The sequence below is a fragment of the Lagopus muta genome, chromosome 5, assembly GCF_023343835.1.
Source record: "Lagopus muta isolate bLagMut1 chromosome 5, bLagMut1 primary, whole genome shotgun sequence".
Lineage (NCBI taxonomy): Eukaryota > Metazoa > Chordata > Aves > Galliformes > Phasianidae > Lagopus > Lagopus muta.
This window is the reverse complement of record NC_064437.1, coordinates 39,062,036-39,084,156: the sequence shown is the minus strand read 5'-3', so window position 1 is coordinate 39,084,156 and position 22,121 is coordinate 39,062,036. Positions and strand designations below refer to the sequence as shown.

General features: G+C 43.2%; 1 protein-coding gene across 3 annotated transcripts in view; it reads right to left on the bottom strand.

Moving 5' to 3' along the window:
- The window catches only part of ARID5B (AT-rich interaction domain 5B), a 108,509-nt gene that overhangs the window by 81,951 nt on the left and 4,437 nt on the right, over window positions 1-22,121 (bottom strand). For all 3 annotated transcript variants that reach the window (XM_048946424.1, XM_048946425.1, XM_048946423.1), the window contains one exon: window positions 17,193-17,418. In XM_048946424.1, the coding sequence (XP_048802381.1) occupies window positions 17,193-17,418 (226 nt within the window). The remainder of the gene's footprint in view (window positions 1-17,192; window positions 17,419-22,121) is intronic.

The following is a 22,121-nucleotide window of genomic DNA, read 5'->3' as shown; positions in this document are numbered from 1 at the left end:
CATTCAAACAGAGCCGGGAGGAGGGGAGGCTCTGCCCACTCCACTCTCTGCAAAACAGTGGGAAATGAGACCCAGCAATCTAAATGCGTTTTAATAGCCAAAATGCTAGAAAGAGAACAAGAAGTCTCTCGGGAGACGATACTTACATTAAGCATGATCTTTATTGTTTCATTACAGCGGCATAGCCAAATAATGACTTTGTGTTACTGTACAAATAATGCCGGATCCTCATTTTCTAGCGGAAATAATTACTCTATTCTATCATATTCTGTTTACCATCAGCTACACGCACGCTCCCCCTTGCAGGCACAGCGCAGTGGTAGCTTTGGGGCCAGACTGAGAAAAGTTTTAGGCTTTTCCAAGTTTTTAAAGGCTGTACGAAGGAGGCATATTCTGACCCAAAAGGAGCTTTAAGAATGGAGCTATAAATATTCTTGTATTGTACTTCGTGAAATTCAATCCATCATGATGGATATTTCGGTTATAACATTATTACATGCCTAAACTCAATTGTATAATTGCATAGGGCCAGAAACAATAAGCTGGCATCGCTTTGTTACAGCATACTACAGCTTTAAAATACCTGTAATCATAAATCAGCGTAATTATTTGAAGTACTGTCATGAAGCAGAGCAGAAAAAGAAAAATTAAAATAAACTAGCTGGTAGAGACTCTCAGTGCACTTTCTAGAGATCAGAGAGCTTTGGTGGCCTTAGCTCTCACCACCACTCCAGCCAGGCAGGCCTTTCTCTCCACACAGCCTGGACAGGCACCCAAAGCAGCTCACTGCCCCATAGCTTTCCCACAGCAGCCACAGCATCGAGGCAGACTGCACCTTGGTTCTTCGAGAGGCAAAAATCCCTGAAGATGGCTGCGGCCCTTCTTCCCTCCCAGTACCCCACATTACACAAGGGCTCTCCAAATCTCATCCCTGCCCCCCACCAGCCATGCCGAATTTCAGGCTCACTGGAGGCACTGGGCTACAGCATGACTGAAGTTAATATTAAAACACGGATTCCTCCCACAGCTTCACTGAAAAACAACATCGAATTCACAGGGACGAAGATCTCCACAATCTTTCCTGTTCTGTTCTCCTTGCTGCTTTTAAATCTCTAGTTCCCTTTATTTTTTTGTGATCTCCACAGATCTCAAACAATGTACTTTGTTGCTTTTGATACTTATGTGAAGAATGCACAGTCTTTCACAAAGATGCTCCCTTGGCCAAGCGCTTTCTGACTAGCAGAGCTCAGCAACACACACGCTTGTTGTATACACACACCTACTCACAGTTCCATCACAGACAACTAAAGCACACACAATAAATATGACACAGTGACTGGAAGGTGATTAAAAACCTCACTTTGTCAAATACTCAGCTTTCACTCTCACACGCTGGGACATCATGAATTGGAAACACAACTGAAAGTAGGTAAGATCTGAATTTCCAAAGTAAGAGGAAGAAAACCCCGTTTCCTTTAAATACATCTACAGAAGCAAAAAAGAGGGAACAAAAGATCTGGGGGCAGGGGATAAAACAACTCACAACCTCAGGAAAAACTTCTAAAAGAAAAACAAATGTAAATAAAAAGGAGATATATAAATAAGGGATATGAACAATTTTTGAGAACAAAAAAACATTTGATATCATCAGAGCCTGTGTCACAGAGTGGCTATTAAGCAGCATAAACATTCATTTTCAGTCCCACTGAGTCACCCAGAAAAGCTGGCTCTCTAAAAATGAGGCCGATGGAGTCTGAGATCCAGCCCTACTTTCCTTTACTCCAACTTGGAATCGTTGTACAGTTACAATGCAGAATGTCAGAATACGGTAAACAGAACTGAAAAAGGGAAAGAAAACAATTTTTTTCCCTACAAGTCAGGTTCAGTGCTTTTGCCTATTAAAGTAACCAAATATGTTTCTCTCTGAAATCAAAGCCAAAAGGCAGCATGCCAGACACAGTTAACAGATAAATCAATGTTCCCAAAGGGCGGGCTTTTTTGTTTTGGGGGGTTTCTGCCTGACAACAATCTTGTGGCAAGGAAACAGAACACCCACTGCACATCTTGTCAATCTACTCACATGAAACAGGAAAGGAAAAGTGAATACTTTCGAAGATCTACTCGCTGTTTGGAAAAACTTCATGTTCTAACCTCTCCGTCAAAGGTCACGGTTTTCGTAACTACAAAGTCTGCAGCCATTGTGAAGCCTCAACATATAGTGTGTAATTGCAGTTAATTTATCACTAAGGTTATTGTATATTAGCTGGGGAGTTTGTAAACACGAATGAATCACAGGTTTCATTTTTGTGTCCCTTACAAACTGGAAGACCTAACAGTTTCCTGTTCCAACATTCAAAATAGTATTGCTTCTATAAACCCACTCCAGTCTCCTTGCCAGCAGTTTCCATTTAATTAAACTGACAGCAAAACAGGGCCCTTACTAATGTGTTCCAGACCAGTTTTCCTTCAATGTAAATTCTCAGGCATGAAATTACATCTGAAACAGACACAATAATCCCTCTATATCTTAGTCAGAAGTTTAATCTATACTAAAATAACATTTTCTTTGTCTGTATTGAAATGTGCTTTAGAATTCAGTGATCTTTTCTCAGTTGAAGTTCAGGGAATTATTTAACTTCCATTCACCCTATAGTCAATTCAGAATTTTCTTCCGGCCTGCCATTTATACATTCATTGTTGGTTTCTAGGCCACGGGCGGCAAAATGATCTCGTGTGCAAGAAACCAGACTCAGGTCAGGCTTCAAACTTTTACTTTCTGGGAGTGCAACAGGCTGGTGGCATGAGAAAACCAGTCTGCAGCTGCTTGAAGCCAGCTAACTTCTGTGAGCTAGCAACCTGATCTTTCACACAGATCCTTGAGTCAACTAGCTGTAAAGAAGGAAACTGATGAGATTTGTATGTACCTTCAATAAAATGAAGGTGGGGTTTCTTGTTTGTTTAATGGTCCATAACGTTTTCCTCATCTAGTCAGTCCTGTCAGTGCAACACTGATGCACAGATACCCATGGCACCCAGGGAGAAGGGAACATGCACAAGAGCAGTTGTTTATCTCCTGGGAACTATGGGGTTCGTGGTCATCAGCTCAATGAACTGCAGCACAACACATTTACGCCAGGCCTAAGTGAGATGGGGATCTCCGAGATACACAGAGCATTTCACTCCTGGCTCACGTGCTGCCTTTTTCTGCGCTGGTACCAGGACAGCCAGGGGACACCAGCAATTCAAGCCTGAAATAACAGAGGACTTCGAGAACCTGGGATGGATGTGTCCAGAGTAAAATCTGGAAAAGCTGCAATTAGTAGAAGGGCAAATAATTGTTCTTTACTCAATGAAGGCAGCGTGTGTCACAATAGGGACCTCACTGCGACTGCCAAGCCACACCTTTTCACTTGATAGGACAGAGAAGCTTTATCTCTGTCAGTTACACAGTGATTGCAAAAACACTCTCCAGGCTTGCTGCCTGACCTTGCAGCCAAGTCCATGCTATGATACTGCAGAGAAGCTGCTCTGCCTTGCTGCTTTGTGGGCTCCTGCTACAGGACACTGAGCCAAGCCTTGCTGCTGCAGGTCTCCGAGCTCAATGGGAATGGTACAGCATTCAGCCAGTAACACCTAAAGCCACATCAGGACAGACACACTGTGGCAGGATGGCTGAGGTTCAAATGGCTTAGCAGTGACTGTCATCTCAACTTTTTCATCCTGGAAAGGATTCTGGCAATTACCTTCTTTCTGATGCCAACTATGCTTTCCAAAGGTAGGTAGGCACACTGATCTAAAAGGGCCTGAAGTCATCTCAAACACAGATTCGGAGTGAAGTTTTAGCACCACCAAGTTTTGGCAACAAGCTGTATAGATGAGCTCAGATACAGGTACATAAGCACTCTTTTTCTGGCCTTGTCCTACCTGTGACACTCAGCACAACGTGTGCCCAAGACTTCATGTCCCGACAGCTTGAAATAGAATGGAAATACGATGACCATATGAAGCACAAGCAACAAAACCACTGTTTAAGATAAGATAAAACTAAACCACATCTTTTTCCAAGTCTTCTACTTGCCCAGCGAAAACTCTGCAAAATCTCTGTCACGTTCCCAACATAAAATACCTTCTGCCAAAAAAGTGCTCCATGATTTTAAGTAAGAAATTTGTCATGCACCCAGTATTTATGAATGACGCTTTTGGACTCAAAACGTTTTCGGAGCCCTAACAATATAATTTCTACATACTGTTGTCACAGTCTTGTGCAGTGGAAGACAATGGCTAGTCATTAGCTTGATTAGATACCCTCTTAGCAGCTACTGTTCTTCCATTTCCTTGAGGAACCCTCCTTCTAGAGACAACACTCACCAAGCATTCTCCAGATAAAAAGCAGGTAAAGCACTTGTAACTTCTAGGCTGACTTTGCAAGGCAACGAGGGGCAGAAGGGTCTAACAGAGTAGCAGCTTTTCTTCATCTTGTGCTTCCCCAGGCTGACAGAGGAAGCCATGAGATACTGATGCATACAAACACCCTGCACGATTGGTCACAAATGAGGAAAAGACTTTTCATATTCATTTATACGTATTCGTGAATGTGTGATCAGTTAAAAGTCTGCCAATGACTACCATTGGCACAACACTACCATTTCTGCCACAACAGGTGAAAAATGCTCCTACTCCATTTGTGCAAAAATGCTGGACTTGTTATCAAACACACAAATTCTTGTCCACGCTCTCTCCTTTTCTCCTGCACTCCCCGCCTTCAAAATAGTGGGGACGAAATTGGCCTCATTTCCTGTAAGTTTCATTTAGACCCAAATGTTCTTAAGTATGTTGTCAGGGAATATATTTTAAGGCTGTTACATTCACATCTGATCTCCTACCCTATGCTTTTAAGATATTAAATAGGCTTTACCCAATAAATTACATGTTGCATGCCTTGCAACTGCATGGCATCTGAAATCACCGAAGGCAAAATCCTGGGCCATTCAGTCACTGTACACAAGCCAGAGGGCCCAGTTCTAAACACACTAAGGCAAAACTGAGCACACAACCTTCCCCATGCTGCCCCAGGCGGTGCTCCCCCCGGCTCTCCATGCTGCCTCACCTCTTCCTGTCCCCTACGGAGCCACAGTTGGAGACCACAATGGAGCACTGCCTCAGCACCAAGCTTCTCATGTGTCCCCAGCCAGCCTGAAACCTGCAGAAAATGGCACTGACTGCCCCAACACCGAGTGGGATGATGATCCCAGCAGCTCTATTCCTGTTGAGGAATATAATAGCTGGGTAGGAGAAACAAAGCAACTCTCTCTGTCCCAAAAATACTCATGAAGATACACACCATCCTGCCACTCACACTGCTGTAAGTTTTCCTACTGAGCATCATAGCAGCAAGCCCAAGCCCAAGGTACAGCCCTGAATAATTATGCCTAGAAAAAGAAGCGCTCCTTCAACTTTTGATAGAATCATATCATAGAATCATAGAACGGCCTGGATTGAAAAGGACCACAAAAATCATCTGGTCTCAACCCCCCTGCCATGGGCAGGGTCGCCAACCACTACATCAGGCAGCCCAGAGCTCTTCTCCACCTGAGCTGGAAGGCTTCCCTCCACAACCAGGCAGTGGGCAGGGAGGCAGTTGGCAGCAGGGCTCCAGGGGCTGAGCATTGCTGCTTGAGCAGCCCAGCCCACTGCACCACCAGGAGCCTGCCTGGCACATAGCACAGGACCCCATGTTTCATGTTTTGCAATAGCACAGAGACAACAAAGAAAACAAATTTGAGAAACACTGTGGGAAACGCGCCAGTGTTTTAATGAACGCTCCCTTTAGAAATGAAGCCTTTTTTAGCCAAACCACTATGATTTTGTTTTAGTGACTCATACAAATGGATTCTGGATAAGGTTTAAAAACGGGATATTTTCTCTTCTGCTTCTAGGTTCACCTCAAGACACGTGAATGAAAATATAGCAGCAGGAATATTAGGCTGGACTTATGCTCACCAACAGACGCTAAATAGGGATCTACTAAATTTGTAAAGCTTAGCTGAAGTTTCAAATATACAATTCTGAAAATACAATTCCTCCTGAAGTCAGGCTGGGCACAGGTCATAAAACTATAAAAAGATACTTTGTCCCTATAGACCGTGAGAAGCTAATCATTAGCCACCCATTTATAGTGTTTACCTGTTTATTTTGTTATTTTAATATATTTCCGTTGTAGGAGCCCATTCTTTATTTCTACCACATGGGTAAAAATAAAAAGATCCACTGCCTCCAGGCAAAATATTTTTAAAGACAAGGACATTTGCCAGATTAAAACCAAACATAAAAACAAAGTGTACATAAATTTCTGTTTGACTACTGTTGGGCATTTGAAATGGCACACGTTTTCTTTGGAAATATTTTCTTCCACTTTCTGATACAAATGATGGTAAAATATGTACCCGGCAGCAAAGCGAGGGAACTAAATTTAAAATGCATAAATGCATTTTCAGACCACTCTTTCATTTTTGCTTTTTTTTTTTTTTTAAAAAAAAAAAAAACTTTCTTTTTCCAGGGCGAGGGAGGAGGGGGGAGCTCGTACTGCTGTACTGAAGTACTGTAAGTTCTTTTGCCTTTTAACAGAAATATGTAAACAAGGTGTATGACTGTAGGGTAATGTTCTAGTCACAAAGCATTCAAGAGCCAGAGTGAAGCTATTTAAAGAATGGAGTATTCAATTCCTGAGGCCAGATGCTAGTATAAATACGAAACTATGTTCACACTGCAGATTAAATTATTTTTAGTTTCTCCATTTCAACTGCCAAAATTATTTGGTTGCGTTTTGCTTCGGTTTTTTTTTTTTTTACACTACACCACAGAACTTATGGGGCCACTTTTGCAAGTTTCTGAACAAGGGATTACGTACACAAGCACACAAGGACTTTTTCAGCTATTTTCTCTGTGCAACCAAAGTGGAAGTGTATATTGACATACATTGGGTCACTTAGGGAGTAAGAAAATTAAAAAATGGAGCCGAAACATTTGAGATTCTTGATGTAGACTTTTATAGCACCTTATCATTTAATTTTCATCCCATAAAGCTTTTAATCTGGAAATACTCTGTGTGAAAAAAAAGTGGAAACTGTGGTTTTAAAGTAATTGAAGAGAAAAACATGCATAAAGACAGCATTACACACTGTCTACTGGGTTTGCCAAGAGAGCTCACCAGATACTGCTAAGAATAACAAGTTGAAGTCATCAGTAATTAACTGAAACCCAAATAATCAATAATCCCGTGACCCTGCCACAGCAAGAACACACTTGAGTCCAAGAAGGACGGACAAGGCAATGAACCGGGGGTGCTGGAAATGCATACAGGCTCAGTGAGAAGCTGGGTGAGGACCTACTGTTGACACATGCCACAGCCTACACATCACCTTCGAGGCTGACAAGGACTCCATCCTGCTGATGACCACCACACTGTTGTCATGTTTTTGGTCCTGTAATTATCTTTGCTTTGCTTCACCAGCTGGCAAGAGTGGAAAGCCCAGGCTGCATCGCCAGGTCTTGACCCATCTGCGGCTGTCAGGGGGATTAGCACAGCAAGACACAGAATGCAGAGCAGGAACTGTGCTGAGGGACATCAGCTGAGTCCCTGCCCACTGCAAGGTGCACCACAGCGCTAGGAACGCACCAAGGAAGGTCTAGATGTAAGGCCAGAAGCATCAGTCTCCAAGAAGGATGAGCAGAAACCATAGCCTGGTCAGTAGAGAGACCTCCTGCAACACTAAGGAATGTGGAATTACTGAGCAGACTTGCTTTGCCCTACGTTGAACGTGCATATTTTGCTGATGACTTACCAGAAGGCTGAGGCTAGCAGCACAACACAGCTGGCTGGAGGAAGGCACAGGGAGGGGAAGGGTCCTGTGGAACAGGGCTGCAGCCCATCTAATATCGGGATGTGTGAGCAGACACTAAGTACCTGTGGAGGCCCTGTCACCGCCCCGGCTCAGGAAGGCAGGGGACACCAGGCTTCATTACAAACAGGCGACACAGGACATGCTGAAAGCTGAACATGCTCTTGGCCCCAGTTCCTAATTAACTGCTCTTATCAGCCCCAGATCTGGCATCAGAACAGCGAAGCCTCTTTTCCACAGACGGGCTGACAGTCCCAGCCTTCCTGGGCATTTACAACATACTTTCAAAATATATGAGCCCACATTTGAAAAAAGCCTGGGACCGGAACATCTGGGCTTCGGTTGTTTCATTTCTCAGTAATAAAAAGCGGAAAAATGATGCAGCTGTGTCTAAAGTTTGGAAACACATTGGCTACCTTGTCGTACTTTACCTATTTCCCTTCACCAGTCTCATTCACGGGATCAAAATGGGACGTGAGGGACCTGGAGGAGGACAAGAGGGAATGTTTCCCACTTCTTTTTTTTTTTTAATTTCCAATCTGTTATAGGATCCTTGAATTGTACAACACAGAGGGATCCATTCCACTCATGGCACACGTGTGTAACTCCTCCTGGCACTAATGGGAAGGGCAAACGTGCTGTGAGAGAAGGATCGCTCCCTAATACTGCAGCAGTATGAACAAGGCTGTAAATACACCTCAAGATTCTGGTAACATTAGAAACCAGACTAGTATCTTTCTCATGGCTTATTATGATATCACCAAATCCCCTCCATGTATTTATAGCCCTGTAATTCAAAATTATTCCAGGTCCATAAATGTTTTTGGCAACTGAATGTAGAACTGACGCTATTATTTCACATATTATGGTACTGTCCGTGAATGTTAAATTTATTTCAGCGGAGGCTCCTGGAGTTCATTCATCAGATATTTTACGCCACTGTTCTTTTAATGATTCATTTATCCTTAGTAATATTTGTATTCTGAAGAGTGGCGTCTCCAGCCGACAGCACAATGCTCTGCTGAATTATCTTCTTCTCTCACAGCATAACAAAGTGGAGCACAGTCAAATTGAAGATGGCCTTTAGTACACTGTCAGAACAATACTGCTTACCGAGCATATCCAGACACATTTCTCAAACCACATGTAATGCTCTGGCTGCCAACATGCTCATAAAGTCATTAACCAGCATCTTAAAATGAGGGTGTGATACATATATTTAAATGTTTAGGAAAATCAAATGTGTGCTCTGCTAGAAGCTTATTTTGAAATTCAGCTTCCACATCTATCAATTATGCAGCAGTGTGCATATGGAAAAATTCACCTTGATTTTTCACAGGCTGCTAAAATATACTCCTGCTAAAATAATACGCATTATCTATCACTAACAGAAGCTTCTTTATAGTGTTAAGTATTTGTCCTTCACAATGTAACAGAGAAAGAAAGACCCAAGCTCAAGGTTTACAGCGCCGATGATTCGTTTTTACAAGCAAATTACGATTAGCAATAAAATTAAGGAGGAACTTATTTCACATGGTACAGATTGTACTGAACGAAGTAAACAAAGGTGATGCCGCAATGCTTTCCCATGTAAAACCTACCCAGTTACACGTTTTCTAAACACCAGCTTTCTCTGCCTCCCGTGCCCACAAAGTGCACTCCTGTTAACACACATACTGGGCTTAACCCCTTCCTGCCCAGGAACCCTCAGCTATCAGTGGCCTCACCCACATGCACTGCCATGCCAGCAAAGGCAAGCAGGAACCAACTTAACCACAAGCACTATGCAGTCACAGTATTGACACTTAAGAGTCTTCAAACTGGGTTTAAACAGAGCAAGGATGCCGCAGCTGCCCTCTTCCCCTACATAAAAAGGAGTTGAATGGAGTCTGGCTGTCCTCTCTCTCCCAGCACGGGATGGCCTTCCAGCACTGCTGGGTGTAGCAGCACCCATGGAAGGGCCAGAGCATCTCAGCACGGCAGCGTGGGCAGCAAGGGAAGCACTTCAGGGTGGGGTAAGGACAGCTTCCCTCAATGAATGGGGTGCACAAATCAAGACAAACGTGAGGCTTCACTTCCCTGGCTATGGCACAGCGGAATTACAGCCTAAGAGAAGAGCCAGGAGGGAAGAAGAGGATGTCCTCCGATGCACATGACCATATCAAAGCACACTGTAGGCATCGAACCAGCAGTCCAGCCAGCAGACATGGCACCAGGAGGAGAGTGCCAATCACCTCCCTCCGTGGCACTGGGCACGGCACATGCAGGGACTCAAACAATGCAAGTCCCAAACTGGGGCCCTCTGGGATCCAGAAACAATATGGGCAGGGACGGAAGTCAGAGAGAAGGCTAGGGAGGAAAACAGCACCCTCCAAAATGAAAAGTGGGAAAAAAAAAAAAGAATAAAAGAAGGCAGACTCTGAGATATAGTCAGATGCAAACACGGCTGCGCTGCACCGAGAGGCACACGTTTCCAGTTACTGGAACAAAACCTCATGGTCAGTAAGAATTAAATGCAAGATCCAAAAGTGACTAGAAGGGAAAAAATCCTGGAGAGCAGACACATGTGGGTTATTACACAGCCTGGCAAGGTCAATCTCGGTGCTAAAAACAGACAAAAATAAAAAAAAGCTGTCAAACATTTTTAAAGGGATACTGTCCCACAATGGCTGCCTTTACACTGCCTGTGAATGGCCTTTTTTTATCTACTTATTCTGCAGTTGTGTAGGCCTCTGCTGTTCCATGGAGAAGCTGCACCAAGCCCTTATTATTGGGGCAAACTGCTGCATCTTCAGCCTCAGCAGAATGTGGGGCAATTCCTCCAGCTTTGCAACGCACCGAAATTTAACTCTTCCCCCACTGCTGTCCCACAGCAGCAATTTCTTCCATTCCACTTCCAAACCAAAGTGCAGTTGCAGGTGGCTGTGCTCCACAACACTGACAAAGTGCCCCGTCATTCCAGAACATCACTGAAAACACTGACACAGTGACAGCCGCTATCAGCACAGCCTGATAACTGTGTCAGCCTGCTCCTGCTGCGGGAATCGTGGGGTGAGCTGCCATTTAGGGGCTACACAGAAAAAAGTTACATGGGATTCTGCTTTTTCTCGGCAAGACTTATGCATTTCAAAGACCAAAACACCCACCCCCTCCACTCCCAGCTGCTCCCAGCCCCCTTTCATAGGAGCTCAAAGTCAGGTCAAGATCTGAAATGAAATTCAAATTTTATCTCATTGATAAAGCACACTTGGGAATTTGAAATACATGATGCTAGAATTCCTTTCAAGAGCCACAAGTGGGTGAGGTTCAACACAAGTCAGTGGCAAAAGAAAAGCTTCCATAGCCAGCACCATGTATTGAAGCGTTCACAATACCCTCATACACTTCTGTAATGAAACAGGCTGCCCCCAGAGGAGGGAGGAATGAAGAGCACTTAAATCATCTCTCGTGCAGCCACAGGAGGACCAGAAAGCTCAGAAAGGCCCCAGGGACCCTGCCAACCCCTCCGAGGGCAGCAGGGGCTGGGGAGACAGGGAGCACGTGGGGAGGGGGGCCCAAAGGTGCTACAGGGCCACCCAAAATGAAAGTGAGCTCTTATCATGGGACTCTTAGGAGTACACTTGGCCTCCCAACAGCAGCACCTGCCAGCATTCAGAAGGCAGTCAGCAGCCTATCAGTTATCCTCATCCAACTGGTTAAGAAGTAAAAAATAAACATTTATCTCACCCTCTTTGTGCAAGGCCAAAGTTGCCTGTTTGCTCAGCACCACAGGTTATTCCTAATGCTAAACACTGAAGGTAAATGGCAACTAAAGCAAAGGGAGGCATATGAGCAGAGGAAGGGCCCCACCCAGCACCCCCCTGCCAAGCACTCCTAGCACTGCCCATAGCCTGCAGGTGCTCTTGATTTGCAGCAGCACTGCTGGCATGTGCTAGGCATGGTCCCTTCCCCAGGAGCCATCTTCTTCCACCCAGGCTGCATGGAGCACGACACCAAGCCAAGTAATTGCCTCATCTGCAGCAAAAGAGCTCTATCAGTTGGGCTGGTGAAAATGAATAAGAGAGGTCAGTGTGACCCTGGAGACAAAAGCCAACATAGAGCATGCAAAGGCAGAGAGGGGAAAATGGGATAATGGGACACTTACAGGAGCTTGATCAAAATCAAATGGGATTCAGCCAGGACAACAGGGGCAAGAAGGCAAAAAGAAGAGCAAAAAGAGCAGACAAACGAAGCAGGAAAGAGAGTTGGAGGCACGACCCAAAACAGCTGTACTTCGAATGGTCAATCATCAGCCGGTCAGAAATTATTGGATCCAGTTAAGTCAGGCAAGCCTGAATTCAGCAGCACCTGACAATGAACAAGGAAATCTCCAAGAGTGTCTGAATGCAGCTTTACTGCAGATTGTCAGTACCAATAATACTATGGATTGCCTATATTATGTCCTGACAGTCTTCATCTGGAGAAGACGTCCCAATTACAATGGTAAGTGAATTCAGAGGGTCACGCGCTGTTCCCTTTGGTTCTCCCTCACTGGACCCAAACTAACACACGAAGACTGCACAAAACCCCCTTAGTAAGCACCAGTACTTGCTCATCCCCATCACTAATGCCGTCAGTACAGGAATAGGATAGCCCACAGGGTGCCAGTCATCATCCATACTGGCACGATAAAGCCAGTATTGTCAAATAGACAAATAAAGAGAGGTGACAGGAGCATGAGGACCAAACCCAGCGCTGTGTCAGGACAGACTCATGCCCCACAGGAATGCCCAATGCTGGCTCACAGTGACACAGCTGGGGGCGTGCAGCTCCCACCTCCCCATCCCGCACAGCCACCGCAGCCCAGCCCAAGGCGGCGGGGCCCGCCAGCACTAAACCCAGCCATTTGCCCTCCGTCTCTACTCTCAATTTCAGCTCTGACTCCTCTATCTTTTATTTCTTTTTCTAAAGACACATTTAGAGACGAAACCATTCATAACTGCCTATCCACAGACAGTTTGTGGCAGCATAATTGACAATGAGTCTGCAGCAAAAATGAAAATGCTGTTTTAATAACCTTGGCCTAAAATACATTCTGTTGTATGCCTCAAAGGGTTTCAATGAAAAGTCAACCTGTATAGACATATTTTCTTGGCTTAAACAACAATCCAAAGCATATAAATGTAGTCCAACTATAATGACATATTTATAGGCCAATAAAGCTTACACTGCAGCTTTCATACTTCACTTAAAGGAAGTCTGTAAGAAGCAGTGTTATATAAAATAATTTGAATTTTTGTCAAACTATAGCCCAAGGAATACAAATATGCAACTTTGCCATATTTAACTGATAGTGTTTACATTGCTTAGTTGCTAAAAATTTTGTAAAATGAAATAATCCCTCACTTGGTTACTTCCCACTGGTTTACCAAATATGGATATACAAGTCCATTTATTACAAAGAAAAATCCCCTAAATGATTCTGAAGACAAAAATAAATAACTAGCAACCTTAGTAGTGAATGATTTAATCAGACCAATTCTTCTGGAAAAACAGGTTCTCATGTTCATTATGAATAATACATTCCTGAGCAACTCTATTTTTATATGCTGCATTGTTTTTCTTTATTTTTCCCAACATTTGAAAGAAATATTCAGAAAGCTATGAATAGACTTAAGACATAAACTGCTAGCATTCAATATTGACATATTTGTAGAGAGGGACAGAATGTATAACATAAATAGCTCAAAATGCAGAAATAATTCTTAAAAATAATTTCTCAGGTTGAAATGTTGAAGCTCACAAAAAAAGCCGTTACAGATCTGCTGTATTTAACTCACTATCTCCTAAGTCCTAAGGAAAAGTTCTGCATAATTCACTAGTGATAAAACAATGGCATTTTATAGAGAAAAACACTACTGGGGAAAAAAAAAAAAAAAAAGGAGAAAAAAGAAGGAAGGAAAAGAGAAAAAAAAAGAGAAGAAAAAAAGAGACGAGGGAAAAACAGACTAGGAAAGAGGGAAAGTAAAAAATAAGAGAAGAAATTGAGACAGAGCTACATAATTTGAATTAGGGTCAACTCTGAGTTATAGGTGCACAGCTTCTCTGGGTTATGGATTAACCAGCTGTCAACTGATTTTTGTCTAATCAAGTGCCACACAGCATACCATACAATGTAGAAGCTGCTCGTATACCAAGGTTCCACTTTGCCTGGCTATTGTGTAAAGCTGCCCTGCTCCCCAGTAATGTGTTTAATTAAGTACCTTCTCACAGTGCCACTCCCTTGGTTCCGTATCAGTCATGTTTTCATTTCATACAGGTTATTTCACCCTTCACCACTTCTTGGTACTACATGAAACTGATTTTGTTTCTTGTGTAAAGTTTTTTTTAAAGACTTTAATAGGGATATAATTTCCTATTACCCTCTACAGCTTGGTCCAAAAACATCTAGTAAGAAAACTTTCAGAATCAACTTAATTTTATAGGATTTTTCTGTAATGGAAACATGCTATTTTATAGGAAAAAAAGGGGATCCAGAAGATCACTTTGTTTATCTATGCCTTTTCAACACCTGGTTCAGCAGCTTCCTTGTCTACAGCCAGGGTTAAACACGGTGTCACCAGCAGCTTTGTGTATGGCCTGCCAGATTAGTGCAAGAACGGATCTGTTGCTTTCAGACCTTCCATACAATGCTGCCCCATTGCAGCATCGTGAAGAACCTCTCTGCAAAACGTCTGAATGGGCACAGCACGGAGAGTCTGACCAGAAGGGGAACAGAACTGTGGGAGTGGGAAGCCATTGACACGCAGGAGGTGACCACTCCACTTGGGCTGACTGACTTTGCTAAGGCGACTGTGCTGATGCTCACAGCTGAGGGACCTTCACACAACAGCCCACCACACTCACAGTTCAGAGCAGTACATTCAGACAACAGCTACCCCACTGCATTGTGCGGGAGACCTCATGCATAAGTTACTGCTAGTAAAGCTTTGATCACTGCAGCTGAGCATTGCTACTACACTGGCAAGATGTTCAGTATTGGAAAAGGTCTGCGGGCACATGCCCTAATAGGCAGTAAAACTGCCATTTTGACAGCAGAGAACATACAGCACAGGCAGCTGAAATCCCCATGCCCTGGACGCTGAGCATTATGTTATTGCCTTTACCCAGAGCTGGAGAGATGGCAGTTCTCAGAGCGCAGAATTAAACCTGCTGACCACACCAAATGAGAAGTAAATGTTCTTCACTGGTGGGGCAACACCAGAGCTCACAGGCAGCTTTCAGGACACAGGGCTGCCTCACAGCGAAGATCACTTTTCTGAGTTTTTCTCAGATCTTGGAAGAAAAATATCCTTAAATTCTTGAGCTTCACCAGCAGTTAAAAATAACCTTATTATTAGATTAAGAAGTTTCTTGGATTGCATTTCACAGGCTAGATCAGTTATCTATCAACATGCCTGACACTACAAGTCCTACTGAACCCTTGGCTTCACTACTCCTATCACCCAGTTGTGATGAAGAAAACAGTGATCACAGTCAAACATTAGCCAAAATACCCTTTTCTACTTTAAAAAATAATTTAAAAAAAGGCCTAACAATAAAGCCAGAGCCACTGACCAAAAATAAGCAACATCATAACGTAGGTTAACAAAATTACAGCATATACTTTAGATTCCATAAGCATTTAAAGTATAACCCCTACTTTCAAAGGCTTAACATGCAACTATAAGCTTTAGGCTTAAAGATAATTTTCTTTGGCTCCTAGGGTAGATAACAGCAATTTCGCAACTTACCACAAGGGTCTTCTTGATTGTTAAAGACAAAACCAAGAAAACATTAACCCACAACAGTTCTGTCTGAGAAACATTAAATTTCTTTTAACACAACAAACAAACACAAATAAGTGCAGTGTGTAAAGCAGATGCCAGGGCAATAGCAGAGAAAACCACTGCATGTAATCATAAACTAGAAGAAACCACACACAAAAGCCAAGGAAAAGAGAAAGAACTGCATAGGTCTTTTGTTTGTTTGCTTGTTGTTGTTTTTGTTTTTTTTTTTGCTGGAGAAGTAATGAAAAATAAGATCATCTTCCAGTTGTACTTTAATCTTCCAACCTACACATCTAATGGTGAATGTGAGATTGACAAAATCACTTCACCGTTTGGTAAGATCAGAAAAACAAGATGCAGAAGATAAATCCTCCAAGACAAATCTACAGCACAGTGTAACTTGGCTTTGGTGCCAACACAGTCATTCTATTAAGACACTGAATCTGGCCTCTTATCTCCTATTCACGTGGTTTCAAAAGCATTTCCTCACATGCAACAGCCTTAATTTTTAATTTCTTACCTTCCAACTCATTACATCCTGAATTTGTCTTTAAACTTGGAACATTTGTTAAAAGTTTGGTGCAGCAGAAAAACGTTCCTGAGATGATAGCTATTACGCATCTAAAGTACTAACACCACAAAAAGGAACGTTTACCAACAGGAAACCTAACTCCTTTGGACCCTGGATCCCCAACACAATTTCAAAGGTCTGATTCATCACAGAGATACAAAAGCAGGCCCAGAGCCGCAATCCTGTTTGCAACCATCCAAAGTATCAGAGGTAGCACCTCTCTCCATAGCAACAGCCAGAAAAAGAAAACATGTCTGCCAAGTGCAAACTACATCCAGAGAACAGAAGGGCACTCACTGGAGGCCTAAGCTGTACAGTAACATTGAAGATTACAACAAAACACACCAGGTTCAAAAGAAAACACACCAGGTTACAGCATAGTCTCCAAGGAAATAGTGGACATTTCCTTACCAAAGCTGATCCTACAGAGACAGGATAAGCACTAGAATTAGGTGAGACCTTGAGCTTCCAAAAAGGTGAGACAAAAACTGAAAGGCCTTCAGTCTTCCCTTCCATGGGGAGGAGGCCTAGAGAAGATGTGGCACATTCTTTTTCCCATTGTGCACAATTTTCATCTGATCCCAAGGCCTGCACAGCCCCAGGGAAAACCCTTGACGATTTATTGTGCTTCCATCTTCAGGATTTGAGCCTTACAGTTAAGCTATATTTCTATATAGCAGACAGGTAACACAGAGTTACATCATGCTCATCTCCAGGAAGCCAAGATGCAGAGTGAGCAAGCCTGCAGTGAGCTCACCACCACTCCTACCCATCCAGCTGGGACACCTCACCACCACACCTCTGCCCAAAGTGCAGACGTACCTTGGGAACTGGCAACAGTTAGGCAGACTTCATCTGCCACTGAAGCAAGTCAAACAGAGGCCCTCCCCAGGGCAGAAAGCAAGGGACACTTACCAAGGTCAGCCTTCTCCTTCAGGATGTCTTTGAAGTTCAAGCCGCTATTGAGTGTGGATTGTCTGTATCTCATCAAGGCCTCCTTCTGCCCATTCTTTCCCACATCCATCGGCTTCACCGGCTCAGCCCGGAAACCACACTTCCACTTGGAGAAATCGGACTGGGCCCATTTTGCCAAGTCTTCAAGCTTCACAGTGACTTTCTCTGAAACAGCAATAACTTCATCCTGCAAGAAGCAGTCAAATAAGAATACATGTCATGCAAGGCTCCACAGTGGCTGATAAACTCTTAACGCCAACCACCCCCAACAGGCTGTTGGAAAAGTCTGTCCTGTCGTTGGCAGATTGATTTTCCTGTGATGCAGAATATCTCGTACTTCATTATTCCTCCTACCACCTAGTAGGAAATATTAGTTGTTTATGCAAAGCAAATACAATGTAAAGAGAATTTCTAAGACCAGGGCAATGATCCTAAAAGGCATGTGAAATACAGGTTGCCAAAGCACATTCTGCATAACTGAAAGCCTTGAGGGAAAGTTTGTTTTTTAGGTGCAATTAGCTGCAAATGTAAAAATTCATGGCTGGATGACTAATGGTTATAGCTAGTCCTGAAATAAATGGACTAAGTAAATCTCAGATTCTTGGAACTCTGACTCACCAGAAAATTCCTGTGTTTATGGTACATTTTCCCTTGGCTTACACACAAATACTGAATTTAACTTTTGTCCTAAAAATTAAATAAAACTGTGATGTAATCCCAAAAGAAATACTACATAAATGTTATGTGCTTCCCACCAAAAGAAACTTGCACATTCTCATGTTTCTAAAAACCCTTTTCAAGATCAGAAGAGAACTGTAATTTTTTTCCCTTCTTAAACATACATTCTAAGAAAAGCACTTAAACCTAGTTTAGCCTCCAGAACATATACTTGAATTAAACAGCTCTAATTGCTGAATTTTATCCTTCCAGAAAACAATCAACTCCTCTCAGTTGCGATGAATAAGCAGAATGTTTTAAGCTGACTGTAGTAAGCACGGGCTCCAGAAAGCCTCAAAAAATAAACAAACATACATACATAAATATCCAGGAAGATACACTCCAGATTTTTGTAGTTAAAATAGCAGAAATAATTTATGTTGTAATGAGAGCTGGCTGCCCACCACACCTTGCACTCTGTACATTTCTACTGCTAAGTAAGGTTACAGGTTCTTGAAATAAATAAACCAGAATCCAATTTTCCCCCAAATAAACAGAAGTATTTGCAAAGGGGAGAGGAATTCTTTCAGTTATTAAACAAAGAGAAAAGCACGATTGATTCTCTTTGTGTGTACGTTTTTTTTTTCCCCACTGAACAAATTCCTCAGGAAATAAAATACTGTTCAATAGAAAAATAAAAAAAAAATAATAAAAAAAAGAACAAAAAAAGCTCTATTGTGATAAATTAGACACAACACAAAACAAAACATGAAGGATCTCTTAAAAAAGCAGACTTGATATTCCACTCTCTCATATAATACCAAATTCCTTCATAAGCAGGCGCCTTCATTACATTTACTGCAATAACATGTATTTGGTGAGAAACGAAAGGCATGCTAAGCAAGCTTGTAATAAAATCTTTCCCTTTTATCACTGCACAGTATAAGAGCTTCCCCTGAACAACAAGCAATAGCGGTGATGTTTTAAATCTCTGTTTATGACAGACGTCAATACTTTGTAAACAAGCGTTGTGTACTACAAAGTACAATTTCAATGGATGGTTTCACCCAATTTCATTACACCATTCCCTTGAAATTAAGAAAAAAAAAAAAGCTTAGTTGCTGTGTATTTTATAGCTATTACATGGTGACTAGTAAATGTCAGGATGAAAAACATACACATGTATCTATCTTAGCCTGCCTGCAGACGGTCCAGGCAGCCTGTGGATAAGCCCTCCTTCAGGACGCTGCGTACAGCCACCGCACCATGTTGAACGCTCAACACCAGAGGCATATAGCAGCACTTTTAATAAGAACCTGACTTGGAGATCAGACATGTTTTTGGTTAAAATATTATTTTCCAAATAGCTCTCATGATCGAATGATTATGATTTCAATTACTAGTTTCTTCATATCCTTTCCAAGAACTGTTATGACTAATACTGGCTGGCATACAAAGTAAGCTGAGCAGACAATTTATTAACCAAAAGAAAAGTACAATCACTATTACATCATCAATGAACAAACTTGTTTTTGATAATACAACCTTCACACACATGCACATGATGTGTACAAGGGAGGCAAATAAAAAGGAGAGAAAAGAAGTCCAATGCTGAAGGGTGCCGGGGTGGTCGCCCTTCACAAAATGGCACTGAGTGCCTGCGCACAGCATGAAGGGCTCACAACAAGGCTGGAGGACAGGCTGCCGCACCACCTTGACACAGCCACATCCACAAGGATGGCAGGGCCCTGTCTGTGGCAGCTCCATCCCTAGGGCCCCAAATGGGCAGGGATACCTGGGAAGAGTGGCTGGCCTCCGGCCTCAGGTCCTGTGGCCAGGCCTCAGGCGGCCATAATGGCGGCCTGTGCCCCAGGCTGCTGGCCAGCAGGGCCTGCCTGTGCCTGCCCACATCAGAACCCCTAACACTGAGCTGCTCCTGATGCTGAAGCCACTGCCTGGTCCTCCTACTTGTGTGAGGCCCAGGCAGCTCCAGGGCAGGCCGTTTTCCACAGGTGCTTTGCTAACACAAGAGATTACCAGCCACAACAGAGGTCACTCACTGCTGCAACCCCTTGCTGTGTCTACACGTCTTGCTACACTTCCACGTCCCCTAAGCAGCCCTCCCAAGCACTGTGCTCAGATCTGAACAGGGAATGGCACGCAGCTCACCAGACGTGTCCCTCCCTCACCATCCGACTCACCAACAGCCACACACTCACCTCTGCAGCCAGTCTAGAGGAGCCCTTTCAATGAGATGACAAAGGCATACAGATGTTAAATAAATAAAAACCAGGTACGCAGTGACACATGACTAACAAACCTTTAGAAGATTAAAGAAATCTGCTGTATAGCCTTCATGTCATTCATAATTATATCTCTGTGTAAACATGAAAAACCACCCATGTCGCATCCACTGCATATACATATATAAACAAAAATCAACTCGTGTATTAGCTGTGCTCTGAAGTTATATGTTTGTGAGGTCTCCATTGCCTGAAAAGTCTTTAATTGCACTTTTTTCCTGCTACACCAAAATGAGGTTTACTAGGGGAAATGGCGAGTGGTGATTCCAGCTCTACTCAGGAGTGGGACTTATCTTGGGTGCCCCTGACAGACACTGGTGCCCAGTGGGAACCTCATTCCTGGCCACATAGTTGTTTAATCACGAAATAAATACTGACTACAGAAATAGGCACTTTTCCCTCTGTTTCCATAAAAGTAAGCATCTAGTGAGCCTGCCATTGCAGCATATCTTATAGGGCTCCCGAGCAAAGCAGAATACTTCCACTTCTCAAGTGGAAAATGGAGTGATGGTTAAGAAAAGGTGCTAATGCAAACCCTCCTTATCCTTCCCTTGTTCCTGAACAACGCAATCAGATCAGCATTTTCAGAAAAGAAATACAGGGAGAAAGGGACAGTATCTTCTTGAGAGCCGTTATGCTTAAATATTATGTCACTGTTGTCTAAGCAACCATCACGGCTCCTGCAAGCACAGACCGCTGTATTGCCTGACTCAGCAGATGGCTGGAATACTTACATTCAATGAAAGAGGTCAGGTAGTTAGAAGAGCTTAAAGCGGATAATTATTTTTTAGAAGAAATATTAACTCTTACAAGGCAGGGAGTCACAGGGCACTGCAGGGGGGTTGCACATCTCGACCCCACACCCGCATATGCTACATCACAACTTCTCACTCACTTCCAATAATGAGGCAAGATTTGTATTTTAGAGACGCCAAAGCAGCCTTAAAAGAATTACGGCAACTGAGATATCTCAAAATTTTGACGTGCTGAGACTGTTTTCACTCCAGCGCTTCCAGAGGTCATTTAAGGAATTCTGGAGGGCAAGAGCGATCCGAACACCTGCTTGGCTGTCTCCTAACATCAAATATGCGGCCTGGAGAGAAAGGGGAGACGCACTGTAAAAACTCTTGCCAATAATTACAGGAGACACCGCATGTCATTTATCTGATCAGTATGATTTGCTTTGGAAAACATCTTCAGCCTTTTTACAGAAACCTTTAGCACAGCAGATAGCTGGGGATGCATATTTTACAACCCAGTACATTGCTGATGAAAACACATTCATCCACAGGAGCAAAAAAAATACAGTGTGACTCTTGCAGGCTGCATTCACTGCAGATAATAGAACTGCGTATTTCATTGGGACATAATGGCCCCCTATTATTTCAGGGTTTTTTTTTTGTTTGTTTTTAAGTTTTCCACAATGTAGGTGAAAACATCCTTTACGTAACTCGCACAACACCACTGCCTGCCCCAGAGTCCTGGCACTGTGCTTTCTGCCAGGCACAAATGATTACTCCTATTCCGCAGATGGGATCACTGAGTCACAGAAAGGTGCATGAGAAGATCCCATGTGTGGCCTGGGCAGGTTAAACTTTCCTTTCCCTTTTCCCTGGTCTGAGTGCCTCGGGTAGTAATGTATCCCCATGCCTAGGCTAGATGGAAGCGTCCTGCCAGATGCTGGGCTAGTAGCTCTGGAGGTGCTGGCGTGCAGGGAGCCACAGTGACCAGCAAGCACTTTGCACCCACAGACCCCAGGGAGAGCCAGAAAAGGGAGATGTGCGTGATCCAGGAATCCATCTGGCACATAGGAGAATTTGGAAGAGACCAAAGCAGAACCTCTTGTCTGTTAATCTTTTGCTAATTACTTTAAAGGGCTGTAATGATCTCATTAAACACAGGTGACAGGTATTTCTTCAGCCTCCTGCAC